The 21,781-nt window shown below is 56.7% G+C and overlaps 1 protein-coding gene across 1 annotated transcript; it reads left to right on the top strand.

Moving 5' to 3' along the window:
- The first annotated feature begins 3,664 nt into the window (after nucleotides 1-3,664).
- On the top strand, nucleotides 3,665-20,439 carry LIF (LIF interleukin 6 family cytokine). The gene is made up of 4 exons (XM_039225136.1): nucleotides 3,665-3,763; nucleotides 13,989-14,108; nucleotides 15,893-16,071; nucleotides 16,805-20,439. Exons 2-4 carry the CDS (start codon nucleotides 14,090-14,092, stop codon nucleotides 17,213-17,215), a joined length of 609 nt encoding a protein of 202 aa, XP_039081067.1. The 5' UTR covers nucleotides 3,665-3,763; nucleotides 13,989-14,089; the 3' UTR covers nucleotides 17,216-20,439.
- Nucleotides 20,440-21,781: the final 1,342 nt, after the last annotated feature.

The raw sequence follows: 21,781 nt of genomic DNA, 5'->3' as shown, positions 1-21,781 counted from the left end.
ACTGAGTGACCTGCCCATGTCCTCAGAACAAATCTTCTGGGAGGGCAGGCACATGCTGAATTCAGGTCTGTTAGATACCAGAATATCTTCTGTTACTCTTCAACCTCTGTAACTTGGCCAGCAATGTCATGAATGTCTGAGGGCACAGAGCTCCCAGGCTGGGGGCAGACAGGCAACAGACACGCAGAAGAACCAGCAGGACACTGGGGTATGAGCTCTGCAAAACTAAAGCGAGTGATGTCACAGAGTGAGAACCTCTGGCAACAGGTATGGCCCTAGAAGAGGTGAAGCCTCTCCATCCACTCTGAAACCTGGATGGCACAGGAGAGGGGGTAAGGCCCCCAGGTGGTGGAAACAGCTAGGACAAAGGCTCCAAGCATTCAAGAATCAGCAAATAGTGAGATGGGGTGCGTCACTGATTTATATCAAAAAGGCCCAGAGAAGCGAAGCATCCTACTCAAAATTATAGAGGGAACTCTAGTGCAGAACTCCGGACCCTGACTTCCAACCAACAGTCTTCCTGGCAGTGCCCAATGTATTCCAGGTAACCTACCAAGTACCTAGTAAGAGCTTTCCACTGTCCCCTACCGGGCTCTCCCTTGCTCTTGAGGATCCTGCCACACAAGCCACCTTTTGGCTTCTGATACGCCCAGGGCTCCCTCTTACCTTGAGGCCTCTGCCTATGCTGTCCTCTCTGTCTGGAACACTGTTCCCTGTCGTTTTGCTCAGTGCATCCTCGCTATTCTTCCCTACCACCCATGGTCTGGGTCCAGCAACTTGGTTATTCTCTTAAAACTGTCCTACTGGGAGGCTCTCACCTGCTGTGGTGTTTTACCATCTGCCTCCCACACTAGCCTGGAGCTGCTGAGGACGGTGACACCAACAGCTTCCCTCTGCTTCGCCTCAGCACCCAGCACAGTGCCTGAACCCAGTAAGAGTGAGCAGCATGCCAGAGAGGCTGGCTTGGTGGCCATCCAGGTGCCACCAACAGCAGGGGGCCGGGCCTCTCTCTTTTCTGCCCTTCCCCAGTATGGGGGTGGGGGTGCTTTCCTCAGGCTGAGTTGCTGGGAAGCTGTGGGTGGGAGGTGGCAGACACTGAAAGCCAGGCACGCTCAGGTTCTCAGAGCGGAAGGGGACCTGGTGCTGCGGTAGGCATGCGGTTGCCCACGGAGTGGGCAGAGGTTGGTCTGTGGAGGAAGAGCTGGGAAGCCCAGGGTGGCTGTCTACCACCCCTGTCTGGGCTCCTTGCCAGCCCCTTACTCTGTGGATAAGCCTCCGGAGAGGTGTCTGGCTTTGAGCTGGAACAGTACCCACCCCTTAGGAAGCAGATCAAGAAACTCCAGAATCTGGGGAGGGAGTTTCAGGGGTCTCACCTTCGAGGACTTGTCACCTCAGCGGAAGGTGTCCACAAACTGCCATCTCCAGTCTGGTGCTCTCCCAAGCCTACAGACCCAACTTCTAAGAACATCTGCTGGGAGCCCTTTTGATACCAGGGTCACCTCCACTCCACACCTGATTTCTGCTTCCTATTTCCCCCCACAGAAGTCCAGAACCCAGTCCTTACCTTCACCTCTCTCAGCCTCTCCTCTCTCTGTTGGTCATAAGGTCCCTCGATTTCTCCCACATTCCATCTCTGGCACACGCCTCCTGCTCTCCCGACAGCCAATCAGGTCCTGGCTCCCTGGACACGGTCAAAAATGTCACTGCTACCATATCTTCTCCCAAACCTTCAGTGACTCCTTCCTGTCCTATTGCTGTGGTACCAATTCCAACCCCCTCATCGTAACAGGCCAAGCCCCTGCTCTCATGCCCGCTCAGCTTTGCCAGCTCATGTCTGTGTTTGATCCATGCTTTGCTGGCCCCCTAGCCCATCCAGGCATCCTGACCTCCTGAAACCTGCACTTCCCCCCTACCCTCCATCCCCAGCCTCAGCCTCCTATCCTTCCGCCCAGAGCTCCAGCTCAAATGCCCCCTCCTCCTTGATTCCCTCATCCAGAAGGGTTTATGGGGGCTTCCCTGGGGGCCATGGGTGGCCTGCAGATAGCCTGCAGGGTGCCATTTCTCAAGTCAGAATAAGCTTTCTTTGATGGTGAGTCTGGGGTTTCCACAATCATCGCGGTGACAGGCAGTGGGTCAGGGGCCCAAATAATGCTTTTGTGCATCAGAAGGAGCTGATCCTCTACAAGGCACATTTTCCTGGAGTGGCAATACCCTGTGAGCTGACAGTGTATGCTTTGTCCCCAGGGGTTATGTGAAGGGACAAAGGCTCAGGAATTTTTGCTCAACTCAAAGCCAGATTTTCTTTTTCTTTTTCAAGTTTTTCAAGGTGACAGATCCTCAATCAACTGCATATAACACACAGGATGGAAAGCTCCCCAGGACAAGGGCCCAGAGGGCAGGGAAACTGCTGGGAAAAGGTGGGGATGGGTGTACTTACTACCTACCCACAAAACAAACTCACACGTTGCAAACGGCAGAACCAGGTCTTTGGCCCCCATGGCCTTCACTGTCCACCAACTAGTAATGTGATTTTTCCCCCCTCCTCTTTCTCCAGGGATGAGAAAATAACTTGAGAGTTAAGCAAAATGAGTTAAAACCCCAGCCACCCTGCCCTTAAAGCTGTGTGACCTCCTGGGCTGAGCCTCAGCATTTCCCTTTGTACAATGGGCTAACCTGGCCCACCGCCCTGGCTGTGACAGGTTTCCCAGGAGACAACACACATATTGCACTATTTCGGCATTATTGCAAGCTGCTACTGAGCAGGTGCACAAGCAACGTTCTCTGTGTTTTCTCTCATCTTCCCTTTTCCTTATTGCTTTCTTCATGGCTTTTCTCTCTGTGCCCCTGTCCCCCTGCCCTCCTACCCTCCACACCAGGCCTGGGAACCAGAGTGCACACAGACCTCCTTTTCCATGCTGAGGCAAGGCTCACAGTCCACGGTGAGCGCTGGGGAGGCCTTCCACTTGGCCAGCCCCACTCCCTGCTTCCTGGGGCGGCCCCAAGGGCTGGGCTCTGCTCCCTGGCTCGGGGAGGGGCGAAGGTCTCCCAGGGAGGTGGGTTGGGCAGGTGGGGCCCTGGAGCCTGTGGAGGAGGGCCAACCAGACGGGCCAGGTGACTCCAGGGTTCTGAGGTGGGTGCCCAGGAGGCGTGTGGTGGCTTGGGGGGGCATTGTGTCCAGGGGGGCAGCTGCGGCCCTGTGACTCTTCTGGGGACAGGGACAAGGGGCATGGCCCTGGTGCACACGGCTTGTGGCAGGTCTGAGTCAAAACACCTAAGGCCGACCCCGGCCGGTCATGCGGAGGGCTGCTCAGTCATCGCCTTATGCTGGCCTGGGTCACCCAGGCAGGCTGGGTGCGGCCCAGTCAGTTGTGACTCAGGTCCCAGCGGCCTTGCCACGCAGCACTGGGTAGGGGCACTGGGCACAGGGTCGCCCCCTCCCCAGCCCCAGCCCCACTTTTCCCCTCGGCCACCTTGAAGACCCTGCCCCACCTGTCAGGCACAATCTGGCCAGGGGCCTGGGGTTCTCTGCCCCTGTTGCACCCAGCCCTTCAGCCAGGGGGTGGGGTGGAAGTGGGGGGAGCCTCAGGGCCACCCAGCACTTGACGGGAAGTCAAGTGGGGGGCAGTGTGAGGAGCTGTCTCCAGAGAAGATTCAGCAAGACAGGGAAGCAGAGGAGGCCTGGCCCTGAAGTCGATGGTGTCCCACTGAAGACCTGGAAAACACCTGCAAGACTCCAGAGGGGCCTGCACAGGAACAGACCAAGGTAGGCTTCCTTGACAGGGCAGGGCTGGGTGGAGGGTAGACGCCAGCCCCCAAATTTATCTTCACCACTGGCAAATCCTCCAGTGTTTGGGGGGTACCTGGTGGCTCAGAAGGTTCTCCAAGCCTCAGTCTTCCCAGCTGTGTAATGGGCATAGTAAGACATTCCCTGCCCATCTCACCAAAGATGTTGAGGTAAAGTGGACAGACCGGATGCCAGATTCGAAAGTGTCATGGGTTGCTAAAGGTTAAAGATCATGGAAGAGTGGAGGAGGGAGAACTGGATGGGGAGGCCAGGATCCTGGCTTTGTGTGATCCCAGAGAGTCACTTTTCTTTGAGGTATTGATTCCTGGATTCCCAAGGGACTCTCAAGTTCCCTGTACTCCAGAGAAGTAGAGGGTTCTGAGGCCACGGCAGCCTGGCTTTTCCTCAGATGGAGATGTGGCAGGCGGAGGGTCCCTGTCCCTCTAGAAGGGGCTGTGGTGGATCAGGGGGTGGACCCTCCACCTGCCTATGCTTTGGGGAGAAGGGTAGGGGTCTTTACCAAAGTGAAGTCCCTCACTGGAGGCTCTGGGCTGTGTGGTCAGTCAAGGTCATGGCCCCTACACTTCTGACCTTGTCAAGCACAGGGCTCGACCACTCTGCTTTGTCCACTCTGTAAAATGGGCCTAATTGTGGAAGCATCAGCTCACAAGGCCATGGTGAGGAAAAAGGAAAAACACAACTGAAGTCTATGCAGAGCTTTGCACCGGAGGAGAGGGCACTTTGGCACAAATAACCTGAGAAGGGACTTGACCCCAGTCTTGCCATCAGCTGCTCCTGACTGCGGAGAAGCTTCCGGGATGGCGGGAACATTGTCCCCAGAGCCTGTCCTAGGTGGGAGCTAGGTAGTCCTGGGGCCTGAGGTGGGTGGGAAAGGGCGGTGGTCTCCCCAAGTCCTTCCTTCCAGATCTCCAGCTGGATCGAGGCAGGCCGTGCGGACCTCAGCCCACTGAGTGTGGTCCTTGGCGCCCCCTTGCGGCCGATCCTCGGGGCTCTCCCACTCCCTTCCTCCCTTGGGTGCTGGGCCAGACCAAGGTCCCCCCAGGACCCCTAGGCGTATCTTCTTCCCCGGTGTGGCCAAGGGCCTCTCTTACCCTCCATTCGGAGCCTCAGGCATCTCCGGCCACTTCCGCAACCCCCCAATTCCCGCCCTGCACTGCCCTGGGGGAGGCACCAACGGAGCCATGCCAGCCTGGGGCTTGGTGGTGCTGTGGCCAAGGCGGCTGTTGCTGGCTGGGCAGTGGGGGGCGCTGTAGCCCGCGGCTTGGAGCGGACCTAAGAGGCTGGGGAGAGGAGAAAGCAGGGCCCCGAGCCAGGGACCTAGTTCTCAACCTTGCCTGGCTCAGCTTTCCAGGGCAACTGGAAGACTTTCTCTGTCCTCCACTACCAGACCCCAAAGTCCACATCTTGAAAAGACTTTTCTGGATCCTTTGAGACTAATGGCCTTCTCTAGACCTGTTTTGCATACAGCTCAGGAAGCTGAGACTCCAAGAAGCTTCGTTCTGGAATTCTTACAACCAAAGGGGACTGAAACTCAGGGTTCCCAACTCTCTGTCTGAGAGTCCAAGTGAGGCAAGTCACCCACATGCTGTTGGGAGACGTGCCACTAATTTGCTATGTGGCCTGTGGCCTTGGAAAAGTGACTTCCCTTCTCTGGGTCCCACTTGTGGAATTTTAACAGCTAGGTTAGTATTAGTAACTTAGGCACACCTTCCAGAGGGTGTTGCTACCCTCACGAATTGATGACGTTTTGTCCCGTTTTGTAGACATTGGAAGTGAGGTCTGAGCGATGAGGGGCCCTGTCTGAGGGCCACAGCTCTTAAGTGTCCGAGCTACGACTGGACCTGAGGTCTGGCCAATTGCTGAGCTCACCTAGTTCTCCCCCACCCCTCAGTTGCATCTTCCCAACCTTTTCCCTTTACAAATGGGGACACTGAGGCCAGGAGAGGCCATGATGATCTCTAAGTTCCCTTCTCCTCAGACCTCTTGGGAGAAGTGGGTTTTCAGAAGGGAATCTAAGGATGGGGAACTATAGGCCACCATCCTCCTTCTGTGAGGGTCCCCTGCTGGCCACCCACTGGCCAGAGTGGATGTGGAGACTCCTGGCCGCTTGAGGGGCTGACAGGGATACTGGCGCCCCAGACAGCCCACTTTGATCCTGGGGCAGTGCTGGTCCCACCCAGAAACGGAGGAAACGGAAACGGGGTCCAGGGGTGGGGCCGGAGTGGAAGGGGCCCTGCTGGTAGGAGATCAGAGCAGGATTGTGTCATGGAGTCCTGTGGCTGATAAGCCGCTGAGTGGCTGGCCCAAGCAGAAGGAGGGGCTCCCCAGGGACGATTCATCCCGGGGGCCCCCATGACCCCTGCAGCCAGTAGGCCTTGCCCAGCTTGTGGGCCACATCTGCCATCCTGGGTCCTGTTGTGGGGAGGCTGTGGGGGTGTTGGGGAGAACTGGCTCCATCACACCCTGTGTGGCCTCAGGCAAATGTTCAATTCTCTGAGCCTTAGTTTACACGTCTGTGAAATAGGATTAAACTGCCTCCCTTGGAGGTGTGGACTAGGACTGGAAATAATAGGGGCTCTAGGAAGCACTTTGTAATAGCTTGCTCTGGGGGACGTTGATTGGGAGAAAGGCCCATGGTGGCCTTTGGGGTTTGTCGTGTGCCAGCCAAGGGCCTCAGAAAGGGCAGGAAGCAGGGCTGGAGTGGCCCAAAGGTGCAGGGTTTGCGGGAGACAGGCATCATATCTAGACTGCCTGAGGGAGGCAGGGGCAGGCCTGGCCTTCTCCCTGCTCCCAACAAGCTACTCCCCTACCTGGCCCTGTCTCTCCCCTGACTTCAGGGAACTCATCCTTTCTTCTCTTCCCAGGGAAGAGAATGGTCCAACCCTGACCGGGCCTCGTTCCCTCCATCTTCCCCACCCACTGGGAGGGGGCCACTCTGCTCTTTCCATCTTATCACCTCCCACCCACTATCCTCAGAACATTTCCTCAGTCCCTGCAGTCGCTGAGGGAGTTTGGAGAGAGGGCCTGACTGCCTCCCTGACATCATCTCTGGGGTTGGGGTGGCTCCAGTGAGCTTGACTCGGGAGGGAGGCTGGGCCCCACCTCTGGCTGGCCAGTTTCAGGCTGAGTGGGTCCACAGGGCTGCTTCCTGTTCTGTTTATTGCCTCTGAGTTCAGGAAATCATTGAGTGAAACATCCTTCCCCCACCCCACCCCCATCCCCCCACCCCACGATTATTTAATAGGAGCCAAGCTGTGGTCTCTCTCTTTTGGAAAATCCAGTGGGAGAAGGAAGCTGTCAGCTCAGCTCTGACATCAGCTTTTTCCCTGCACCAAGAGTCAGGGTGGCCAGGGCAGGGGGGCCTGGGGCGGGGTGGGGAGGAAACCAGCTGCTGGTGGCCCCTGTGATGTGAGGCTGCCACATGGTTCCCAGGGGCGGGAGCTGGAGGGTGAGGGATAGGGATTTTGGAGACACACTCAGGACACACACACACACGCACATGGTCATGCCTCCCAACTTGTGCCCAGAGACCCCTGCCATGCACAGACTCACACAAACACAAGGTCAGACACATACGTGTACAGGATTCACGCACATAGTCACTTACACATCCACACAATCACACAGAGGGCTCACAAAGTCAGCCGGAGATGTGCATGCTTCAGCTCTCTCCCACAAGCAAACAGACCTGCACAGACACATGTGCACACTTATAGGGTCAGGCATGGCTGAACACAGACGTGCAGACACACAGACCCTTGCTACACATGCACACTCATGTTTGAGTGCCCATTCAGACCCAGACAGACAGACTGACCCATGGGATGCCCGGCAGGCACTCAGCCTCTGGGTTGCAGGCTACCCTAGAAAAGAGACCATGGCCACTTCCTCCTGCCATCGCCTTTGGTGAGGATGAAGGGCTCCCATGGATGAGTGAGAAAAGGCCCATGACTATCCTGGCCCCACCCAGGTGGGGCAGGGTGGGGTGGGGAACTGGGGGTCTGAGGCTGCGGAAGGGAGTGGACAGTGGGAGGTTGGGCCCTGGGGAGGGCCTTTGTCCCACACAAGGTGATGACAGGCCTCCACCCCACATCAGGAGCATCCGCCCCGCCCCACCTGCAGCATCTCCCGCCCATTCCTGAGCTGGAAGGGATGGTGAATGACATAGAAGTCATGATTTCCCTGCTGCCAACCGCTGAGTGACCTTGAGCAAGTCACTCCTCAGCCCCTCAGGGCCTGGCTTTCATCATCGATACCAGTGACTTACAAAAGATTTTGACCACGACCCACACTTAGAAACACATTGCACCTTGCAACCAGAAGATGATGTGCACGCTGACACATACAGACAACGGTAAAAAGTTTCGTGGAGCAGTGCTGGCCCTTGCTCCAGGAGATGCCTGGTGATCTTGCTATTCCATTTCCATTTTGAAAGTGCTGGAGGCAGCCCTCTAAACTGAATCCATGGGCCGCTAAGAGGCCACTGAAACCTATAGCACGAAAGAAAGCATTGCTCTCGACATCCTCCTGCTACAGCCTCAGGCTAGCTGGAGACTCAGGGAGAGCCTGGAGGAGGGCAAAGTGCTTACAGAGGCTATGCTGATGAACTAAGAGAGAGGTGAGCAACCCATTCTAAAGATGGTGATGCTGAGGGCAGAGTCCGGAGTGGAACTGGGCTTCCTGCAACAGCACGGGCCTTGGAGGCAGGCCCCTGACCCTGCCAGTGATGGGATCAGGGCTCCGTGGGCTGCTGCTTCCCTTGCAGTTTCTATCAGAATTGAAGAAAAAAATGCAGTCATTCTGATTCACCTCCAGGGGGGTGATTCCTGACGCAGAACCAGCCGGGAAATGTCCGGGTGATGATGGGGGCAGTTGGAGGCAGGCCAGGATGGCTTCTGGCCTGTGCTTGGCCCTGAGGGGTATAGTTGGTCCTTGCCAGAGATTTGATGGGGTGAGGGTGAGAAGGAGCAGGCTATATGCCCAGAGCCTGGGCCTCAAGGGCCCCAAAGACAGCTGGGCTCTCCAGAACCCTGAGGTGGGAAGTTATTCCCCTGCTGAGGTTCTGGAAGGCTGCCTGCCCCCCAAGACCCACGCCATGCTCTGTGTACTGACCCAGGGGCCCTCCCTGGCTTAACTCTCAGACCCAAACCCCTGACTCAAGCTGGGTTGGAGCCCCTCCTGTGACTACTCAGATCTCTGGTTAGAATGACTGTCACATGTTAGGCAATTTATCTGTGTTTCCCACTTCACATCCTCACGACAGGACTATAGGGTTCCCCACTTCCAGAGAGGAAATCGAGGCTCAGGGAAAGGAAGCCGGTTGCCCCAGGTCACACAGCTGGTAAATGGTGTGGGCAGGATTTGAACCCAGGTTTGCCTGGCTCTAAGCCACAACTTTACCCATGGGCACTGCCACCAGCGTAGCCCTGGCTGTCCCAAGCTTGACATGCAAAACGGAGCCCTGGGCCACAGGAAAGTCCACGAGAGCATATGGATGGTTTCGTGGTGCTGCGGCTGCAGGCTGGGGCCACAGGTGTAGCTACACTTTCACTTCTCAAGTGTTGAATAATGAGGTGTTTTTGCCTTTTTGGACAGGACACCCAACTGCCAGGCTGTGCCAGGAATTCCTGAGCTGCTCCTGTCTACTCTGGCTGCTCCTCACTGGCCCTAGTTCTGGACCACAGCCTCTGACCCCCACCTTCCTCCCTGGCCCATCTGACTCCCCTGAGCTCATTTGCCAAGTGGGAACATCAAGGCAAGGGGCTGGGCATAAGCTGGTGGCTAAGAGCAGTTGCTGGTTGGTTTTTCAGAGAACTGAGACCTTAGCTGGGCACAGGGGAGGGGAAGGTGAGGGAAGGAGGGGGCTGGCCTGGGCAGTGGGGGTTGCCCAGAGCACTGTTTCTGGGTCACTGGTCTTGGGGAATTCCCCAATGCCCAGAGAGCTGCTTACCTGGTGAGTAACTGCTACTGGCTGCCCACACAGGATGCCTGACTGTGAGGGTACCTCCCCGCCACCCCCCTCCCGATGGCTACTGCCACGCTGCCCTTTCCCCTGAGTGCCCCGAGGCCCAGAAAAGAGACAGACAGACAGGCAGGGGGCTGGCCCCCGCCCCCGCATCCCCCCCCCTGGGGCTCCGCAGGGGGCGGCTGGTGATTCAAGCCCCTCTGAGCTGAGCTATGTCTCCTTCCTTCTCAGATGGGGCCTGGGGGTGAATCAGTTCCTGGGGGTGGTGAGCCCGGGGTCAGCCGTCCTCAGCTCAGGCCTGGGGTGGGGGTGGTCAGGGGCCAGGACGGGTCAAGGGGAGAGTAAGCACACCGGCATGCTATCCCCCCCTTATAAGCTGTCTGGTCTTCCCGGGGTGTCCTTCAAGCTGGAATCTGTAAGGGTGTCCTGCCTTCATTACCCTCTCAGCATTTCCCCCTCAGCCCTGGAGTGTGCCCACTTTCCTTGTTTGTAAAACGGAGACAAAATCCCCTACCTCACAGGGCAGGTAAGGATCCTCACCTGGTGAGAATCCGTGCTGATGTATGGAGGGCTTGCTGAACTGTGCTGAGCCCTGACCCCTCACAGCAAACCCACAGCATAGGTACCATTATTCCCATTTTATTGATGGTGAAACTGAGGCCAGGAGGTGCTCGCTTCTCCAAAGTTACCCAGCTCATAACTGGCAAAGCCAAACCTCCAAACTTGGCTCTGAGTGAGGCCAAAGTCCACGCTTCAAATCACAAAGCTCCACACTGTCTCTCCACGAGACATCTGGCACAGAGAGCTTTTTTTGGAAATTGTGAAATGCTTTTAAAAAATACTTAGCATCTACTCTGGTGTAACCCTAAGCCAGATGCTGTCAAGAGTACAAATGAATATCAGACCCCATCCAAGCCCTCGAAGAGCAAGGAATAAGACTTGTCTCTACTTGAAAAGAGAGCAGGCAGGATGAGGCAGACTCGAGCTGGTCTGGGCTGTGTGCAGGGGAGACATCCTGGAAGAAGCGGCCTATGTGTTCCTCACCAACCTTTGCTTCCCTAAGAGCTGGAGGTGCTTCTGGGATCTCTGTGGCCTGAGAGCCAGAGGCCTGGGTTCCAGACCCTTCTGTATTGTCTCTGCATGGCCCTGGGCTAGTGCTTTGATTTCTCCAAGCCTCAGTTTCCCCAACTGAAAAATAAAACACATGTGACTTTCTAGGAGAGGCTCATGGATGGTGGGTAAGAATCAGCAGAAAAGGAGGCCTGGATGGCTGCATGCGGCAGAGTGCGGAGGACAGAAAGAGACCTGAGGGGCCCAGGGGAGACCAACACATGGGCTTACTTCCTGGAGAGGAGATGAGCAAGTGGCTGGCACAGCCACCTGGAGACAGCACCCTGGGGTCCTGACCTGGCATTGCCCTGCCCAGGCAGAGAAGGACCCCATTTGGACCCTTCGGTCCCCCTCACTCTGAGGCAGGTCAAATCCCCAGCAGGTCCAGGGTGCAGGAGCAGGACAGGCTGGGGATGAAGTCACAGCTGGAAGGGGCCGAGCTGGGGCTGCCACTCCAGGGTGGGGCCTGGGGTCATGACCCTGGGAGCACGCAGCCAAGAAGGGAGGATGCCTTCCGTGAGGAAGCGGAGGGGAAAACACACGTGCGCGCGCACACACACACACACACACACAGAGCGTAGAGAGGGAGGGAAGAAAACAAACTCCAGGAGACCAAAGCTGGCCTGGAGCGCGGTCTGGGCGGCCGATTCCTGGGGACCGAGGCCACGTTGCAGGCAGCTCACAGCCTGGCGCTCCAAGACCCTGCTCGAGATTCCCCCCAGAGGCCCAGTGCAGGTGGTGCCTGGACATGGACAGGAAAGGGAGGCTGGGCCTGGGGTGCCGAGGGGCCCACAGCTCTTGGGGAGCACGGACCAAGTCAGGTACCATGAGAGGGGAAACTGAGGCATGGGAGGCGGGCTGGTTGGGGAGGGAATTAAGTATCTTCTAGACTCTGCCCCCACTTCCTGTTTCCTGTGGGGTGGGGCTGAGATTACATGGCGACTGGGGGTGGATTGTAGGACTGGCGAGGGATCTGAGGAACCAGAAGGCAATATGAGGACCCGGAAGTCCACTCGGAAGGATGTAGGGAAGAGACTGGAGCAGGAGAGTTGCAGCACCAGGGTGGCAGCCTCCAGGAGAATCAGGGCACCTAGTGAGAGTGTCAGGTGGGGGAACAAGGGGATCCATAGATGGGGCCACAGTGGGGCCCTGGTCAAATGGATTTGGGCTCCACAACAGAAGCACCAGGATGAGCCAGGTGACAGGGGTCCTGGAGCTGTGGCGTTAAGACTGGAGGCTGATCCAGTGTTCATGTTGATGTGCTCTGTGTTCATGTCACGTCCTCGTGCAGGAGACTAAAGGAGTGGGGGCATCATGAAGGGAGGGAGGTGAGCTGGGATGTTTTGTGCTCTGGGGTGGTCTGAGCTACGCTGGGGTAGGTGGGCCTCCTGGGGTCATATGCCCCCCCCCCCAGTAGGTGTATGGGAGGAACAAGTGCCAGGTGGGGTCTTCTATGGCCCTCCAAGGCAGAGACCAGGAGGAAGGCAGGGAGGAGGAAGGAGAGCTAGTCTGGACTCTACCAGCCTCCTTCCTGCTGGGAAATGCCAGCTGGGATGGGCAGTTTTATCACCCCACATCCCAGGCCCTGCTGGGAGAGCATGGGGGAAGTGAGCCTGGAAAGGGCAGGGTGTGTGTGGGGGCAGGGGGACCGACCGCAGCAGGCAAGACGGCTCGTCCTGGCATGGTGAGGGAGGAACGCCTGGCTGGGCAGGTCCGGGATGTGGCAAGAGGCAGGAGCTGGGGGCATGCATGGGGGATGGGCAAGGGGGTGAGTATGGGGTGCTAGGGTCAGGGAAAGGGTGTGTCTCCCTGGCCTTGGAAAACCAACTCTCCCACATTGTTTTCTGGTTAGGGTCAGGCCGGAGGGCTGGGGTGGGGTCCCTAGGAGAATGAGACATCTGGGAGAGAGGGTCCCCCTGACTACTTAGGGGACAGTGTGGTGCCAGATATGTGTTCTCTGGCCAGCACTCACTCACATCACTTTTTGGAAATGGCTTTTTTGGGGAGGCGTCCCTGTGCTCATTTTGCCCTGGTCCCCACCATTCCTTCCTGTCTCTCTTCACTCATTTATAAATCTAACTGGCCATGACAGACACCAGAATTTGTGACCCTGCCTTACAGACACCTTAGAGGCACCTTTTGAGGGCCATTATTCTCTGAAGCTGAGCACCAAGGGGCTTCCAAGGCAGGTTTTAAGGGGCAAGCTATTTTTCTTGTCTCCGGCCAGCCCTCAGCATCCTGAGGAAGAAACCTGGGTCTCTGCTTCAGGTGTCCCTTCAGAATGGAAATGCTGGACCACCTTCCCCTGAAGGGCAAGCTGAGGTTGCAAAGAGTTTAGGTTAATCCCAGACACACAACACCTTCCCAGAAGCTCCTCCCCGGGCTGTCCCCAATGAACTAAGTCATAGCAACCTCTCTGCTCCCCATCTTCCCAGTTCCTGCCCAGCGTCACAGGTACCTGTGGTCAGCAATGCAGGCTGCTGATGGTGGTCAGGAGGCCTGAGCCTGTGGGACTCTGGGCAGCCTGTTGCCTTTGGAGCACCATTTTGCCTAGTGGCAATGGGCAGGTTGGAGGAGGCTACCTCTGAGGTGCCCACGTTCAGTTCTGCTTTATTACGGTCTAAAGTCCAAGCAGGGCCCCAGCCCCTCTTCCTGGAGCCTCCTTCTCAGCCAAGCCCCAGCCTGCCTCCTCCCCACTGTCCCCAAAATCCTTTGATCAGGAGGCCACAGGTGCCAGCCTCCATCTGCTTGCCTAGTGTCAAGCCACCTCCCCAAACCCAGGTGAGTCAGGGCTGTCTGGAGCACCTACAGCCATGGGGACCCCGATGACTCGGCCGGGGACCCTCCTTGCCCTCTCCAACTTCAAACAACTACTAGGGCCAGCCACTCAGGAAAACCACAGGCTGTTTTGTTGAAGAGTTCATTATAATTTTATCAATCAAATTCTTAGAAGAGGGAAAAAGTCTGCTCTCTCCACCCTCCCCCTTCACTGCCCCCCCTCACTCTCACTTTCTTCCATTCATAATTTCCTATGATGCACCTCAAACAACTTCCTGGACGGGGATCCCTGCTAAATATAGCTGTTTCTCTCTCTGTCTTACAACACAGGCTCCAGTATATAAATCAGGCAAATTCCCCGTTGAGCATGAATCTCTGAAAACTGCCGGCATCTAAGGTCTCCTCCAAGGCCCTCTGGAGTCCAGCCCATAATGAAGGTCTTGGCGGCAGGTAAATCCACCCGCCCCGCATTGGCTTCCGCGCCCCACTGCGGGTGTTGCGGCAACTTGGGGCACTTGGCGATCGCTAGCGGGACACCCACCCGCCGAAGACACACGGACCTGGGGCACCGGTGCAGCCGGCCCGGGCTGCCGGAGGCGCTGGGTGGCGGCCGGGAGCGAGAGCAGGCACATGGTCCCGGCACCGCGCGCCCAGCCTGCCCGGGGGCCCGCAGGTTGGCGGGCAACGGAGGGGGGCTGCCGAAGCCTTCCTCCTGCTCCTCCTCCACCTCCTCCTCTTCCTTCTCCTCCTCCTCCTCGTTTCTGCCACTCTCTCTTGCAGCTCTTCCCGCTCCGCTTTCTCCCGATTCACCCTCCCTCTTTCTTTCTTTCTTTCTGTCTTTCCGCTTTCTCTTTTCCAACCGCGTCCCGGGCTGCTCCCAGGGAGGGGCACCGGCCACCACCGAGCAGCTTGCAAACTCCGGCCGGGACGGAAGCAGGTGCCGCCTCCATCTGCTAGTGCCTGGAAAGCTGTGGTCTTTGCTAGGTGAGCCGAGGGTGTGGGGGGGGGCCCTAACCATCCCGGGGCCTCAGAACTGCCTGGGGATGCTGGGAGGAACGGGAACCCAGGAGAAGTGAACTTGAGACTGCCACTGTCCCAGCAGGGGAGATCCCGGCGGCGCTCCAGCACCCCCCTTCACCCCAGCCTCACCAGTTCTCCAGCCTCACTGGTCTACTGACCCCCAGCTCCTGCTGCTGGGCTACCCGTAGAGGCCCCTCGAAAGGGACCCGAGAGTACATGGGGGAAGCAGGCGCCCTGGGGGGAGGGGCGACCCAGGACAGGCCCCGACAGCTCCCAGCTCTCCTGTCACCTTTCACTTTCCTTCCTCCCCCGCCCACCTGGCTGCCTGTGACCTTTTCCCTTTTCTCTTTTCTGGTTGCACCATTTCCTTTATTTCCTTTCCCTCCCTAAGCCTCCCAGGGCCTGTGGGACCCCAGGATTCTCTTTGTCCTAACCCAGGGCCTGGGACAAGAGGGGGATGGCATGGAGGCAGGAGCTGTGCAGAGCTGGGGGACGAGTTCTGAATGATGATTTGGGGCTGGAGAGGGGGCAGAAACTGCAGAATTGTGGTGGGGTTGAGGGTCCTAGATAGGTGAGCGGCCATATCTGGAGAAGGAAAGCTATAGAAGAGATAGGGGAGGGTGGGGGGCAAAATTAGGGGATGAATGGCCCTGGGAGTCAGCATCAAATGACAGCTTCTAAGAGGTAGAAAAGTGTCAACAGAAGATCCACCCCCTCCCCCACGGGGTCCCATGGGATCTCAATCTGGGAGACCTGGCCTGCAATGGGTCAGTGAACATGAAGCAATGCATGGGAATCTGGACCATCCTATGAGGTGGGCAGATAGGGGGCTCTCTTTTCCTGGAGACCCACTGGGCCTGGAGCATGGTGCCTTCCAGCCAGAGGGGCAGGGGCCTCAGGGGAAAGGGCTGGATGTTGGTGTCGCCCTGGACCCAGCTCCCTGCTAGTGGGAACAGCCCATGTCCTGTCAGGAAAGAGAAGGGAAAAATAGGGAAGTGGAGACAAGCAGAGCTAGAGAGAGAGTGAGCAAGTGAGAGAGACAGAGAGAAATAGTTGCAGTAACATCATGAAAGCTAGAAGCAACCAGGGGAAGATAGAGCTGGAGGTGGAGCCAGGGCACTGGTGTCCCTGGGGAGATGAGGCGCATCTTCTGCCATGAGCCTCCTTGCCCGCCCCCAACCCCCTGCTCATGGCTCCTTCCTGCCTATTCCCAGGAGTCGTGCCCCTGCTGCTGGTTCTGCACTGGAAACACGGGGCGGGAAGCCCCCTTCCTATCACCCCTGTCAACACCACCTGTGCCACACGCCACCCATGTCACAGCAACCTCATGAACCAGATCAGGAACCAACTGGCGCAGCTCAATGGCAGTGCCAATGCCCTCTTTATTCTCTATGTAAGTCCCCCTTCCAGGTCCTAAGAAAGGAGGGAGGGTGGGGGGAGGGTGGCTGTACTGACCTGGGCTATTGGGGCTGGTCAGGGAAGAGAGCTTTTGGAGCTGGAAGGAGAGAATGGGGAACAGGCTTGGTTCAACCACACCCAGACTCCCACAGCTTCTGAGCCCCCCACCCCGCCTCCAGCCCAGACTCAGAGACTGGAAGCCGCTTTCCCAAGGTACCCAGTTCACTCTGGGCAGAGCTGGGGGGAGAAGGGAGAGGCCAGCACTGCTGGTCTAAGGACTCCTCCACCACATGGAGCAGGAGGCTGATGAGAGACAGAGAGGAAGTAGGGTGGCCGGGGAGATGCTTTTGGGCAGGTGGGCTCTGGGTGTCTGGAGATACAAAGCTGCTGAGGAGGAAGGTAAGGATGGTGGGTGAAAGGGCAAGTGTGTGTGCTGCACCTGCAGGAAGTGGGACATGGTGTTTTCCTTTTGGTCCCCCGAAGCTCTTGCTGATGGTGATGATGATCCCTTGCTTGGTGTGGCCCTTGATTCTTTACCAAGTGTGGTCACACCGCGATTACTCTGGGCTCTCATAACAATCCCAAGATGCCTACAGGGCAAGTAGTTGGCTCTCTATGTCAGAAGTGGGAAGCTGAGATCCCAGAGCTCGCCCAGAGGCTTGGTGACAGGGCTGGAACACTTGTCCCTGACCCCCACATCACATTCCCTCTCCCTCTCTGCTCCTCAGTACACGGCCCAGGGGGAGCCGTTCCCCAACAACCTGGACAAGCTGTGTGGCCCCAACGTGACGGACTTCCCGCCGTTCCATGCCAACGGCACAGAGAAGACCCGCTTAGTGGAGCTGTACCGCATCATCGCCTACCTTGGTGCCTCCCTGGGCAACATCACCCGGGACCAGAAGGTCCTCAATCCCAACGCCCTCAGCCTCCATAGCAAGCTGAATGCCACTGCAGATATCATGCGAGGCCTCCTCAGCAACGTGCTCTGCCGCCTGTGTAACAAGTATCACGTGGCTCATGTGGACGTGGCCTATGGCCCCGACACCTCAGGCAAGGACGTCTTTCAAAAGAAGAAGCTGGGCTGTCAGCTCCTGGGGAAGTATAAGCAGGTCATCGCTGTGGTGGCCCAGGCCTTCTAGACAGGAGGTCTTGAGGCGTGCAGTGAGTGACCTGAGATCTTAGGCTCAGGTGGCTCTCAAACTGTGGCCAGGGCCCAGAGCATCGCCAGACCCAAGTGGGGACTGCTGGCAGACCCCGAGGGGTCCTGGCTGGTCTGTTCCCCTCTAGGATGGGCTGTGCTGAAACCGAGCAGAATCAAAACTCCCATAGGCAGGGCCTATCTACAGCGCCAATTAGAAGAAGGCACCCCTTCCTCTGGGAGACTGCAGCTGGGCACTAGGGTGTCAGGCTGATCAGGGGATTATGGGCTGGACCTCTCTCCCCACTTGTCTCTTTGGCCAGGGGCTTTGTGAAAAAACTGTACGAGTTGTTCATGGTGACCCTGACCATGGGGCAAGACAACAGGGGTCAGGGGACTCTCCCAGCCCCGCAGAATGACCACCATTGGTGTCTTTGCTGCCCCTTAGGTAGGTTTTGGAAGGTTTGACTGGGCTCAGGCAGGCCAGAGGAGCTCGGCTCCTGAAGACTCCTTAGCCCCTACAAGTATAGTGAGTGGAAGTTAGAGAAGGGAGTTCTGGTTTGAGATGCTCCTTCTCTTGAACATGATTGGAGAGCTCAGGTATAGGGACTGGATTACGAGGCAGAAAGTTCCAGAATGAGCTTGCTGACATTCAGGCTCCTAGGGAGGCAGAGAGGCCACCTTCAGGCCTGGGAAGGAAGAGAGGTTCTGAAAGCTTTGGCAGGCTCTCCTTCTGGCCTGCAGGCTTTCCTGAAGCCTGGGATGGCCAGGCTCTGGTGGCTGGACCTGGAGGTAGAGTTTATGGATGGAGGTGGGAAGGTGGCAAAGTCAGGTGAGGAGGTTCTGAGGGGACCCAGAGTCTTCCTTCTGGGCAATGGTCTATAAGGATGGGAAGGCCTGGGTAGTTCAGAGTGGCAGCTCACATCTGGGACCCAGGGAGGCCCTGTGAGGTCACACAAAGGTACTTGAGAGGGACCAGGGGCCGTCTCTGGTTCCTAGGGCAAGGGGACAGTAAAACCTGAGGTCAGAGTCTCAGAGAAGCCTGAAAGCCAAGAGTGCTGTGTGTCTGACCCAGCATGATTGTCTATTTATTATGATGTCCTATTTATATATTAACTTATTGGTGCTTTAAATGGCAAAGTTAATTCCCTTTTCCCTGCTTCCTACCCAACAGAAATAATATGATGGCTCCTTTAGGAGCCAGGGCCAGGCCTTAGCAGGGACTGGTCCAGAAGTCAAAGATGTTACAAGTGGAATAAGCCTTACGGGTGAAGCTCAGAGAAGGGTCAGGATCTGAGAACTGGTCAGCCCTGGTGGGGGAGGGGAGCAGGGACCTGACTCCAAACCCCATCCCAAATGTGACTCACTCTGGAGGTATCAGGATCCTGGCTGCAAGGCAGGTGGGGCCAGTCTGTGGAGTGGCCAGGGGCCTTCTCCCAGGGCTGCCATGTTGGTTGGCTCCCGGGGGCTCATTCAACACTGTGTTTTCTGGCACCTTCTGGAATTATGCCATCAGGGGCAACATTCATGGTTGAAATGGTGCCCTGGAGCACTGGGTAAGGCACTCCTGGTGGCCTGCTTTGCTGCTCTTTCCTTATCCCCAAGCTGCCTCTAGGCCTGCAGTTGAGGGGCTCTGGAATAGTCCAGATGCAGCACGCAGCGTGCTTGCACACCGTGGGGAAGCTCCTTCTCGGGTGGCCCAAACACCCACAAGAGCAAGAGGGTGAGAGGGCCTGGCTGGACCTCGGGAAGCTGGGGTGGTGCAGGGAGGAGCTCTCTGCTCTAGAGAGGAGGATACGGAGGCCCTGGGCCGAGGACCAGGAAGCTGTGGTCCCTCCTTCCCCACATCCCCCCACGCCCCCACCCATGTCTGGGCTCCCAGGCAGGGAACCCGATCCTTTCCTTTGTGCTGGGGCCAGGCTAGTTGAGAAACGCCCTCCAGTCTGGGAGCAAGGGAGGGGGTGCGGAGCTGGGGCAGCTGTTAAAAGCAGCATTCTGGCTTCTTCTCAAACCCTAAGCGGTGGCGGTCCTAGCGGTTCAGCCAATGTGATTATGGTACTTTGCACTCACTTTGCACCTCTCTGTCTTCTCTGAGCACTTTACCCATGCACACCAGGTGGCAGGTGGTGAGGCAGCATGCAGGTCCTGACCCCTGGGGCGGTGGGGGGGCAAGGCTGGTGTGCAGAGCCTGGAGTTGTCCATCCCGTTGGCAAGGCTGTTTTGTGGCGGGTGGCAGAGGATACAATGACAGCCTCACATTTTCTGAGGCTGTCTTCATCTGGGTCACACTTACCCTCAGCCAGTGTCTGAGCCTGCTGCCTTCCTGGAGCTCTGCTCCTTTGGTGAACATGGCTCAGAAGGCTTGGGGCCAGCTGGGTCTTTAATCATCCCATCACCTTGAGTACAACCAGTGCTGAGCCCACCTGGCCAGACTCTGAGGCCCAGGGACCAAGGGGATCTCCTTTCCTGAGCCCAACACAGACTCTCCGCCTCATCCCTACTGCCTCTGGCCTCCCTGCCCCCGTTTCCTGCCCTGCCCCTCAGCCCTCATCCTCAGCTCTCTTTCTAGAACCAATCCAGCAGACCACTTTGCACAGCATCCTGGAAATATGGGGCTTCTGTGTGGAAAAAGCTTTGCAGGGCAGGAAGCTGTCCTTTCCCTCGTTTTTCATCTGCTGGTGTGGACCCACACCTGCATCCTGGGTCAAGAGGAGAAGGGAGAGGCTGTCATCAGAGGAGGGGGTAGGACAGTCATTTTGCAGTTTATGGAGAAAGGAATACTGGGTGCTTTATTTATTTAAAAACCTTTTAAACAAAAAGAGCACCGCAGTTTATCTGTCTCTCCTCCTCCTCTCCTTGCCCCTCCTTGTGGACGCCCCCCACTCCTTCCTCTTGAAGCCATCCCACCCCACCTTGCTGGCTCTCCAGACTAGACACAGCATGTGGGGCTGGAGGCTGTAATCAAGTGAGAATTTCCCTTCAGATGGTACAGATATCCTTTCAGATCACCCCTCACCCCTCGCCTCGATTCCAGTACCTGGGCGTCTCCCATCCACACTGCTGGCTCTGTTTGTCCCTCCGTGTTTCCCTCCTTCCTTTCTACAGGACAGGACTTGGCCTTGTGGGACAAATTCCTCTTTGATGAATGTACCCTGTGGGAATGTTTCATACTGACAGATTATTTTTATTTATTCGATGTCATATTTAAAATATTTATTTTTTATACTGAAGGAATACTTTTTTTTTAAGAAAAAAGAGAAATTAATAAAGAATCTGCTCTTGGCAAGCTCTCCAGACTGTATTGATGTGGGAAGACGGGACTGGAAGGGCTGGGACTGTCTCTGTCCTGGGCATCCAACTGAGTGGAGTTCTGCTCGACAAAGGGCGGCAGTTGGGAAGAGGAGGCGCTTCCGCTGGGCAAGGGTGCTGGCATGGATGTGTGGGGGTGGTGGGCAGAGCAGGCACAGGTGGACCAAGGTGGGTGGGTTCCAGACCTTGAGATGTTGCCCAGAAAGGTCCCAGCCTCTCATTGTAGCCTCATGAGTCTCCAAGAGCCATTTAACAGAGAGAGAAACTGAGGCTCAGAGAGATAAAGAACACTTACCAGGGGTTCTATTGACAGGCCACCCTTAGCTCCAAATCTCCATGTAGATGGGAAGAGCTACATGGAACTTCAGGGATCTAGAAAATACCAACTGCTGATTCTCTGTCCTCAAGGAATGGCCCAGTGACTGTCCAAGGGGAGCTAAAGGGCATAGACATGAATGACTTTGGAGCAAGAAATCTAAGGGTCCTGTCCAGAATTGTACAGGATGCTGGGGCCAGGACCAGAGCTTTTCTGTCCAGCTCTTCTAGGCCTGAGCAGCCCTCCCGCAGTGGACGTTGCTGTCCTGTCCCTGTGTGTTTCACATGTGGGGACCCCCTTCCACTGCAACCTTCTTCTTAGCCTCATGGGACCCCTTCCTTGGGGAATAAGAGAGGTTGGAACCAGATAGCCATAGACATAGAGGCTCTGGGGTTTGGGTCTTGGGGCTCCCCCAGCTGAGATTCATTTGAGGGTCTGGGCAGTTTTTCTGAGAGTCACCTACTTGCTCTTTCGTGAGTGTTTATAAGTGTCAGGTCCTGTGTTGGGTTCCAAAGATGAATAGGATACAGTCCAGGCCTTCTGGAAACTCACAGGCCAGTGGGGACAATGACAGAGCACATCCAGGAGGATGTGAGCGATGAAAGAGGCACATAGAAGGTGTCAGAGGCCAAGGTGAAGAGAGCACTCACTGCATCAGGTGTCAGCAGGGGCTTCAGTCGTGGTCCTCCCTGCTCTCTGTGCAATGAAGGGCCTTGACCCACGACATTGTGCAGTATTGGCCTCACCTGAGAGTTGATCAGGAATGCAGGATCTTGCTTCCACCCCCACCCCAGACCTACTGAATAGGAATTTACCTTTTAACAAGATCCCAGGGGGTTTGTGTGCCCGCCCAAGTCTGAGAAAGGCCACCCTGCACTCCCTCTGTTTCCCACTCCTCCTGAGTCTACAAAGACGCCAAGTGTAAATCGCCAAGGGCAGCAC

The sequence above is a fragment of the Hyaena hyaena genome, unplaced genomic scaffold, assembly GCF_003009895.1.
Source record: "Hyaena hyaena isolate Hyena2069 unplaced genomic scaffold, ASM300989v1 scaffold_19, whole genome shotgun sequence".
NCBI classification, from domain to species: Eukaryota; Metazoa; Chordata; class Mammalia; order Carnivora; family Hyaenidae; genus Hyaena; species Hyaena hyaena.
The sequence above is the reverse complement of the archived record's forward strand: the minus strand, read 5'-3'. Positions and strand labels throughout refer to the sequence as shown.